Source organism: Otolemur garnettii, unplaced genomic scaffold, assembly GCF_000181295.1.
Source record: "Otolemur garnettii isolate 467f Iridium unplaced genomic scaffold, OtoGar3 scaffold00099, whole genome shotgun sequence".
NCBI lineage: Eukaryota > Metazoa > Chordata > Mammalia > Primates > Galagidae > Otolemur > Otolemur garnettii.
In genome coordinates, this window is record NW_003852494.1 from 1,206,341 (window position 1) to 1,216,954 (window position 10,614).

Below are 10,614 nucleotides of genomic sequence, written 5' to 3' on the forward strand. Positions count from 1 at the left end.
TGCAGCCATCATTGTTGTTTGGCGGGCCCGGGCTGGGGATTCGAACCCGCCACCTTAGGTGTATGTGGCTGGTGCCTTAGCCGCATGAGCCACAGGCGCCGAGCCTTCAGCACCTTTTCTTGCTCTGCTTTGTTGGCTTGTTCCTCTCCACATGAGGATGATGAGCTCTTCTCCAGTGTTAGACTGTCTGGGCCAGAACCGTGTGCACATTTCAGTAACCTGAGGAAGCAAAGAAGGAGAACACCATTCAAGCCCAGATGATTCTGTAAGGCCAGGCTTGCATTCTTTAGTGCTGCTTTGGACACTAAAGCTCAGTCACTCACCAGGACCATTTTGATTCTAACTCAGTGAGTTATTGCCACAGGGGTAGCAAAATGATAGCCTAGGTTTGTCAGTAATTATGAGTCAAGATCAGTCCTCCTTGTAGCAAAATTTTCGAGGCTTTGCAACTCCTCTGTAAGTTTTCATTCTTAGTTAGAATTTAATTCTGTCAGCTTTCAGAAGATTTTTGGGTGGTAATTCTGTTAATGGTAAATGGTTGGAGTCTGTGCTCTGAGTTAAGAAGGAAAGATCTTTTTCTTTTTCTTTCTTTTTTTTTTTTGAGACAGAGCCTTAAGCTGTCACCCTGGGTAGAATGCTGTGGCATCACAGCTCACAGCAACCTCCAACTCCTGGGCTCAAGCAGTTCTCCTGCCTCCTCCTCCCAAGTAGCTAGGACTATAGGCGCCTGCCACAATGCCCAACTATTTTTTGCTTGCAGTTGTCATTGTTATTTGATGGGCCTGGACTGGATTCAAACCCACCAGCTCAGGTATATGTGGCTGGTGCCTTAGCCACTTGAGCCACAGGTGCCAAGCCAGAAGGAAAGATCTTTAAGCTATGGAACAGGTTATTGACAGCACCACCAGTAAGTTAAACCCATGTTTTTGGCCAGGCGTGGTGGCTCATGCCTATAATCCTAGCAGTCTGGGAGGCCAAGGCAGGATCACTAAGGATGTTGGAAATGCAGAAGCCATTTATTTTGGAAATATGATTCATAACTTGCTAGGACAGAAAACTTAAAGATCATAGTGAAAGTGAAAGAAGGCCAGTTGTGGTGGCTCACTCCTGTAATCCTAGCACTTTGGGAGGCCAAGGTGAGTGGATTGCTTGAACTAACAGATTCAAGACCTGTCTATACTAAAAATAGAAAAATTATCCAGGCATCGTGGCAGGTGCCTGTAGTCCCAGCTACTCAGGAAGCTGAAGCAAGAGGATTGATCCCTTGAACCCAGGAGTCTGAGGTTGCTATCAGCTATGATGCCACACTACTTTACTCAGGACGACAGAGTAAGACTCTGTCTCAAAAAAAAAAGTGTTTTTTTTTTTTCTTTGACATTTAATAGATAGGGACTAAATGGATTACCTACCATTAAGGTCAGGATAGTACCAACGTGTATGCTGTAGATAACAAAAAAGGGATTTCTAAACATTAGGATGAGAAAGATGTATATCCTCTAAAAAAAAAGAAAAAGGGAGAGAAAGATGTATATCTTTAAATGTTTTTAAATTATTGTTATACATTTTTATTAAGTCAAAATTAATAAATATTACACATAATCCCACTAAGAAAACCATTAATATTTTAGTGATTACACTCCCAGAATTTTTCTATATATGTGCATAGAATAATGAATTGAGTCTACTGTATGCTCTCAGCAGCCCCATGAGGTAAGTACATAGGTACTTAATGTTAGTCCTCATTGGCTGGGCACCCACAGCTCAGTAGTGGTTAGAGTGCCAGCCACATGCACCGGCGCTGATGGGTTTGAACCCAGCCTGGGCCTGCTAAAAAAAAAGATAGCCAGGTATTGTAGTGGGTGCCTATAGCCCCAGCTATTAGAGAGGCTGAGGCAAGAGGATTGCTTGAGCCCAAGAGTTTGAGGTTGCTGTGAGACAAACCAAATGTTAGTCCTCATTTTGTTAGGAAGAAACAGGCCTTGAGAGAGTAATTGACTTGCTCATGGTCACAAAGCTAGGAAATGATGGCCTCCTCCACTCAGCTAGTTCCACAGCCTATTTGTTTTGTTCTTAACTGTCAATAATTTAGACTTTGCCTAGTAAACATCACTCCTTTTGATGTACAGTTTAAGTTTTGACATCCTTTTTGTTGTTAAAGAATCTTTAACACTAGTTTGTAATCTACTTATTTCACTTAAATTTTCTTTTCTTTTTTTTTTTTTTTTTTGAGACGGAGCCGCAAGCTATCCCCCTGGGTAGAGTGCCATGGCATCATGCTCACAGCAACCTCCAACTCCTGGGCTCAAGCGAGTCTCCTGCCTCAGCCTCCCAAGTAGCTGGGACCACAGGTGCCTGCCACAGCACCTGGCTATTTTTTGGTTGCAGCTATCATTGTTGTTTGGCGGGCCCAGGCTGGGGATTCGAACCCGCCACCTTAGGTGTATGTGGCTGGCGCCTTAGCTGCTTGAGCCACAGGCGCTGAGCCTTCTTTTCTTTTCTTATCTTTTTTAGAGACAGAGTCTCACTTTATCACCCTCAGTAGAATGCCGTGGCATCACAACTCACAGCAACCTCCAGCTCTTGAGCTTAGGTGATTCTCCTCCCTCAGCCTCCTGAGTAGCTGGGACTACAGGCACCTGCCACAATGCCTAGTTACTTTTTTGTTGCAGTTTGGCTGGGGCTGGGTTCAAACCCACCACCCTCAGTATATGGGGCTGGTGCCCCACTCACTGAGCCACAGCTGCCGCCATTAAATTTTCTTTTCAAATATATTTCTTTAACATGATTTTAATGGTTGTCAAATAGCTATCTGTTATATTTGATGTGACAACTAATTTTAATCCTGGGCCAGGTGCAGTGGCTCACACTTAGAATTCTAGTACTCTGGGAGTCTGAGGCAGGTGGAATGCTTGAGCTTCAGGAATTCAAGACCAGCCTGAGCAAGAGCGAGGCCCTGGATATTGTAGCAGGCACCTGTAGTCCCAGCTACTTCTCAGGAGGCTGAGCCAGGAGGGTCAGTTGAGCCCGGGAGTTTGAGGTTGCTGTGAGGGGTAATGCCACAGTACTCTATGGAGGGCAACAAAATAAAGCTCTGTCTCAAAAATAAATAAATGAATTTCAGTCCTTAGAAACTACTCTATGAGATAGGTGCTGTTATTCTGATTTTTATAGATAAGGAAACTGAAGCACAGAGAGGTTAAGGAATTTTCCCCAAATCACACAGCAGGTAAGTAGCAGAACTAGGATTCAGGGGCAGGCTGATTCCAGAGACTTTATTCCTAAGTATTATTATGTAATAGTATATAGTACATAACCTTGCACTATACTATGGATGTACTGTAATTTATTTAACTAATGCCTTGGTTTTAGATGTTTAGATTGTTTCCAGTTCTTCCTTGTCTTCAACAGTGTTTTTGTACTTAAGTCTTGTTTGCCACTCTGATTACTTTCTTAGGATTACTTCTCGCAAGTGGAATTGCTAGATCAAAGGACATGTATTAATATATTTTTCAGGGCTATCTTCAGAAAACAACCCTTCAGAAAGGTTGTTTAATTTTGCTCTTCACTATCACAAGAATGGAAGAAAAAGTATCCAATGTACACACCCCTATTATGAAACTAATTTATACCTTTTACATGAAAGCTATAACCTAATAATAGCCTAAGAATATGGGGAGAGGGGAGGGGGGGAATGGGTGGAGGGAGGGGGATTGGAGGGATCACTTCTGAGGTTTATCTTACAGGGGTACAAGTGAATCTTTCTAAGAGTAGAATGTGAACGTTTTAAAATAATAACTAAGAAAATGACACGAAGGCTATGTTAACCAGTTTGATGGAAGTGTTTCGGATTGTGTGTGAAAACCCCACACTGTACTCCAGAAGTGTATTAGTGTACATAGTTACCATTCAATTAAAAAAAAAAAATTTTGCTCTTCACCACCACAGAATAAGAGTGAATTTATTCCCTACACTTTTGCCAACACCATGCCTTATCTTTTTTTAAGTGTTATTAAACTAAATGACAAAAAAAGTTACTAGTAAGATGATCATTTGTTCATATATTTACAGACTGTTTACATTTATTTATTGGTTAGCTGCCTATTTTTCTGTTGTGCCATTTTTCTGGTAGAGGTTGGTCAATTTTACGTGAAGTGATATCTCTTAGTTACACACTTAGCTTCGTCTGGGGAAGATGGTGTGAGATATGCGCAACAAAAGTATGCAGAACTCTTTGCTTGCTGGTTGGAATGTAGGTTCTTCCTTCTGGACACAAGCAGTTTCTAAACAGTGAACAGGTTGATTCTATAAACTACCAGCAAAAATTGGTCTTATTTCATGGTCATTAGTCTATAATAAACATTTTTCATGTCCTCAACAGATGGAAATTAAAATTGCATTTATGTGCCCTGTCTTAAATGTTAGTGAATTTTGTAAAGAAGGCTTCCTGCCAGTGACTAATGAGAAATGTTAGGAGATTGTAGCATTCTCATTCTGGCATTTAAGTATTAAAACATAAGATCTTAACAACATGCTTTTGAGCATTTGGCATAGGTTATAGCACTATTGAAATGAAATAGCATGATTAAATACCAGTTATTTTTTATTGATTTTGATCTCAGCAAATGAAACAATTCAGATCATTAGTGGCTCACTTACCCATATGTAATATAAGCTCCCTTTTCTTATTGTGTTGACCTTGATCAGGTTATGTCTGACGTTCATTAGGTGTGTGGAGAGTAACTAAAAAGGGTTCTGTTTACAGAAAAGAGATTTAAATTATCTGTTGCTCTTTGGGGCTATGTGATTAAAATGTGTATGTAGAGGCAACCTAGGAAGAGAAAATAAATGGAAATTATTTTTGTTTCTAGGTAGCAGTACTGCCTGCATCGTGGTGCTGGACAGAACTAGCCACCGCTTACACACAGCAAACCTGGGCGATTCAGGCTTTCTGGTTGTTAGGGGTGGCGAAGTTGTACACCGATCAGATGAGCAGCAGCATTACTTCAACACTCCATTCCAGCTCTCGATCGCTCCCCCAGAGGCCGAGGGAGTTGTCTTGAGTGACAGGTAATCTCCCCTCTTAGCCATTTAAGTGTGGGCCTGAGCTCATCCATAGGTCTCTTCTCATTTGTTTTGAATGCAGTAAAGACAGGCACTTTCAGTTTTAATATGAAAAAAGATGACACATTGAGAATGTTGTCATCAAGACGACTTTTTAGTCTGACTTTGAAAGATAGTTTGTGGCTCGGCGCCTGTGGTTCAAGTGGCTAAGGTGCCAGCCACATACGCCTAAGGTGGCAGGTTCGAATCCAGCCCGGCCCACCAAACAACAATGCCAGCTGCAACCAAAAAATAGCCGGGCATTGTGGCAGGGGCGCCTGTGTTCCCAGCTACTTGGGAGGCTAAGGCAGGAGACTCACTGAACCCAGGAGTTGGAGGTTGCTGTGAGCTATGATGCCACAGCACTCTACCCAGGGAGACAGCTTGAGGCTCTGTCTCAAAAATGAAAAAAGAAAGATAGTTTGTTTGAACCAGATAATAAAGTCAAATTTAATTCTGATAAATATCCAATAATTTGACAAGACTGGCCAGGCGTGGTAGCTCACACCTGTAATCCTAGCCTTTGGGAGGCTGAGGTAGGAGAATGCCTTGAGCTCAGGAGTTCAAGACCAGCCTGAGCAAAATGAGACCCCATCTCTACTAAAAGTAGAAAAGTTAGCTGGGTGTAGTAGCCTAGAGTCTCAGCTAATTGGAAGGCTGAGGCAGGAGAATGGCTTGAACCCAGGAGTTTGAGGTTGCAGTGAGCTAGGCTGTTGCCACAGCACTGTAGCCTGGACGGCAGAGTTAAGACGCTGTCTCAAAAAACAAACAAAAGGGCTGGGTGCAGAGGCTCATACCTGTAATCCTAGCAGTCTGGGAGGTCAAGGCAGGTGGATCACTTGAGCTCAAGACCAGCCAGAGCAAAACAGAGACCCCATGTCTACTAAAAATAGAAAAAAACATGGCCAGCATCATGGCAGGTACCTGTAGTCCCAGCTACTTGGGATGCTGAGGCAAAAAGATCACTTAAATCCAGGACTTTGAGATTGCTGTGAGCTATAACGGTGCCACAGCACTCAGGATGACAGAGTGAGACACTGTTTCAGAAAAAATAAATTGACAAGACTGTGAAATCCTATTTTTGGCTTACAGAATACCATTTTTTTCTTATTAGTACCACACGGTATATACAGTGTATTTGTTAAATAATGCTGAAATGAGTCATCGTTCGTGCATGCCATTGCTTGTGTAAGATTATGTACAGAGTGCAGACAGACATCTGCTTTGTTAGAATAACTTCCTGATCTTCTGGACTTTTTACTACATGCATCAAATAGAACTTGCTGGACATGATCAAAAGTGGTCTTGTATGTGTTCTGTGTAATGTTTTTGAGATTTTCTCTTTTTCTCTCTGTCATCTTCATTTTTAAATTTTCAAGAGCTTTCTGGCTGGGTGCAGTGGCTCATAACTGTACAGCATTTTGGGAGCTGAGGCAGGAGGATTGTTTGAGGCCAGGAGTTCAAGACTAACACTGAGCAACATAGCGATACTCTATATCAACAACAACAACAACAAAAAATAGCCAGACATAATAGTGCACACCTGTGGTCCAGCTACTCGGGAGGCTGAGGCAAGAGGTTCACTAGAACCCAGGAGTTCAAGGGTACAGTGAGCTTTAGTGATAGATACCACTGCACTGAAACCTAGGTGTCAAAGCGAGACCTTGCTTCCAAAAAAAAGAAAGAAAGAAAGATCCTTCCAGGACAATTGGTACTTTTTTAACTTTTGAATTAACTTTTACGATTTCTTTTCTTAGATGAATGTCCAGAGTAAGACTAAGACAGTCTTAGATTTCACTGCCTTTAAAAATCTTAATAGGGGCTTGGTGCCTGTGGCTCAAGTGGCTAAGGTGCCAGCCACATACACCTGAGCTGGTGGCTTTGAATCTAGCCCCAGCTTGCCAAATGACAATGAAGGCTGCAACCAAAAAATAGCCAGGCGTTGTGGTGGGTGCCTGTAGTCCCAGCTACTTGGGAGGCAGAGGCAGGAGAATAGCTTGAACCCAGGAGTTAGAGGTTGCTGTGAGCTGTGATGCCACGGCGCTCTACCCAGGGCGACAGCTTGAGGCTCTATCTCAAAAAAAAAATCTTCATAGGACCTGGTTCAAATATCGTTGGCAATTCATAAATGTTATTAGGTGGGTAGTGAACTTTTTGTAAAAAACAGAAACATTCTAGCAAGTTCTTGTCTCTATTTTTTTCTTTTTTCTTGTTGTTTCTACTTAGCAGCTCTTGCTAAGCTTATTCTTAAGTCTAAACTAAAATAAAATGATTATTATTACCATCTTTTAAACTGGAATAAGCATTTTCTATAATTAGGTATTAAATATTGCCCATGTAAAAAGTCTGCTAGACTTTTTTAAAGAGACAGAGTCTCACTTTGTCACTCTTGGTAGAGAACTGTGGCATCACAGCTCACAACAACCTCCAGTTCTTGGGCTAAGGTGAATCTCTTGCCTCAGCCTCCTGAGTAGCTGGGACTATAGGTGCTGGCTGCAACTCTCGGCTATTTTCTTGTTGCAGTTTGGCCGGGGCCAGGTTTGAACTCACCACCCTTGGTATATGGGGCCGGCGCCCTACTCACTGAGCCACAGGCACTGCCCAAGTCTGCTAGACTTTTTGGAAAGAAGTAAGTAAGAATACTTTCAGGTTTAGGCAGATTACCATACTTGGGAGAGTATTTGATTATAGGTTCTTCTTTAGTTGGCTTTAATACACATTACTGTTAGCCATACAGGAGTGGGGTGAACACAGAACACCAAGCCTTCAGTACGTGCCAGCTTAGATAACAGTTTTTAGAGAAAGGTTCTTTAATTCCTTTCATTTAATTCTTCTTGTTTTGGGTTCTAAGTGCTTGAATGGCCCTGCCATATCTTACACTCTGTCTTTGGGATAGTCTGCTTAGGGCAGCACTCTACAGCCCTGCCAGTGAGGTGGAGGTGGCTTCCCCTGGAGCACAGAGACAGCTTGCTAGCATGTGATTTCGGCTCGTGTTTCAGTGCAGTCAAAAGTTTCCAGCAGCACAGTATGTTCAATCAAAATGGGCAGAACTGCAGCTGGCGGAACACCAAGCTCATCGGTGGGAGTATTAGGAGAGGACAAGCTGTCCAATGGGAGCAAGACTCTCACAGGCAGAATAGCAAAGGACACTCCTGGGGAAAGAAAAACCTCAGCATAAAATAGAGCTTCAGTGCCAACCTGGTCATTAATCTACACTTCTAGAATCTGATTTGTTTTCAAAGGCTAAGTAGATGAGAGTGTCTTGCATTGTTTCTTTCTTTATTCCAGGGCAGAAATCGACCTGATTTCCACCAGTTTTATAGTCTTTTTTTTTTTCTTATTGCATGTCTCCTTGGTTGTTTGTCACTTTATCAATAGAATATTATGTTAACCTTAACTTATAGGTTTTCCTTTAATATCTGTTGTTGCAAAGTATTTATTATATGGATGTACAAATGAAAATTGTCCCCTACAATAGCACATCACAGAACTTTAGTTGTGCCACTTATTTCCTCAGTCAAGTAAAGATGAACCAGAAATTTTCTTAATGTATTTTTTGTAAATTCCCAGCAGGCGTAGGTGATTTTGTATTTTGTATTGATGCTTTCTTTTCAAAAACTGTATAACATGTCACTTACACAGTGTTGAGGTTTTTCTGTGAAGCTTAGGGTACTTTGGTCCAAGCTCCTCCCTTGTGGGTCAATGTCTGAATTTTTTTCCTGGCTTCTGTTTCTTACTTAGGTGTTAAGGCAAATTATTAGATCTCACTTTGTCCTTCGCTTAGAAGGCCAGAAGCAGTGAAACTGGTCTTCACAAATGGCCAAGAGCCAGCCTCAGAGAGGTCCGTGAACTCTTGGAATATATATATGATCTTTTCTCCCTTGTCAGAGAAAAATATCTCCCATCTGGTTTTTTCTTTAAGTTATACACAAAAAAATGTAGTGAGAAATCTATTTCCTATCCTTGCCCCTTGTCATACATTCCTTTCCTCAGAGAGGCTGCAGGGAGCAGTTTCTTTAACTCTCTCCAGATTTATTTTTTGCATATAGAAGCATCTACATCCATGTGAAATGATAAAAACAAACACTTTTCTTCCCTTAATATATTAAAGAGTTTTCCCCCAATTTAGAAGGTTAAAAATGTTGTTTCTTCATTCTTTTAATCATTGAACAGATATTTCTTCCCTTTTTTGGGAGGGGGGGGTAAAGTCTCATTTTGTTACCCTCGATGGAGTGCCATGGTGAGCTCACAGCAACTTCAAACTTTTAGGCTTAAGCTATTCTCTTGCCTCAGCCTCCTAAGTAGCTGGGACTACAGGTGCCCCCACAATGCTTGGCTATTTTTAGAGACAGGGTCTCACTCTGGCTCAGGCTGATCTCAAACTCATGAGCTCAAGCAGTCCACCTGCCTTTGCCTCCCAGAGTTCTAGGATTATAGGCATGAGCCACTCGCTGTGCCTGGCCTGAACGGATATTTCTTGAAGACTTACTATGTACCAGGCACTAATAAATAAATATCCATATCTGACAAGCAGTTTGTGACCCCGGGAGATGCACAGTCCTTACTGTGCCATTGTAGATATTTCCTTTGAATCACTTCATACAGAACAGGCATGCTTTTCTCTGTGAGTGTTCAGTATCCGCCCTTGCTATAGCATAGCCCTCTGAGAGTCAGATTCAGACTTGCAAGGAAACTGGTAAGTGAAAAATGAAAAAGAGGCAAGGTGCAGTAGCTCATACCTGTAACCCAAGCTCTCTGGGAGGCTGAGCCAGGTGGATTAACTGAGCTCAGGAGTTTGAGACCAGCCTGGGCAAGAGTAACATTCCATCTCTACTAAAAATAAAAAGCTAGCTGCAACTTGGCACCAGCCATATACACACACCAGAGCTGGTGGGTTCGAACCCAGCCCAAGCCCGCCAAACAACAATGACAACTATAACCAAAAAATAGCCAGGCGTTGTGGTGGGCGCCTGTAGTCCCAGCTACTTGGGAGGCTGAGGCAAGAGAAACGCTTAAGCCTACAAGCTGGAGATTGCTATGAGCTATGATGCCACAGCACTCTACCAAGGATGACAGAGTAAGACTCTTGTCTCATAAAAACAAACAATCAAAAACTAGCTGAGCAAAGTGATGAGCACCTATGGTCCCAGCTACTTGGGAGGCTGAGGCAAGAGGATCACTTGAGCCCAAGAGACTAGGGTTGCTATGAGCTATGATGACGCCACAGCACTCTGCCCAGGGCAACAGAGTGAGACTCTGTCTCAAAAAAAGAAAGGATGGAATTTGACTCTAAAGAATTAGGAAATAGGCTCGGCGCTTGTGGCTCAAGTGGCTAAGGTGCCAGCCACATACACCCAAGGTGGCGGGTTCGAATCCCCAGCCCGGACCCGACAAACAACAATGACGGCTGCAGCCAAAAAAATAGCCGGGCATTGTGGCGGGCGCCGGTGGTCCCAGCTACTTGGGAGGCTGAGGCAGGAGACTCGCTTGAGCCCAGGAGTTGGAGGTTGCTAT

The 10,614-nt window shown here is 42.6% G+C and overlaps 1 protein-coding gene across 1 annotated transcript in view; it reads left to right on the top strand.

Annotated features, from left to right (window-relative positions):
* Nucleotides 1-10,614, top strand: part of PPTC7 (PTC7 protein phosphatase homolog) — a 50,031-nt gene that overhangs the window by 30,960 nt on the left and 8,457 nt on the right. Inside the window, exon 3 of the mRNA XM_012809054.1 lies at nucleotides 4,869-5,067. Coding sequence (XP_012664508.1) covers nucleotides 4,869-5,067 — 199 coding nt within the window. The remainder of the gene's footprint in view (nucleotides 1-4,868; nucleotides 5,068-10,614) is intronic.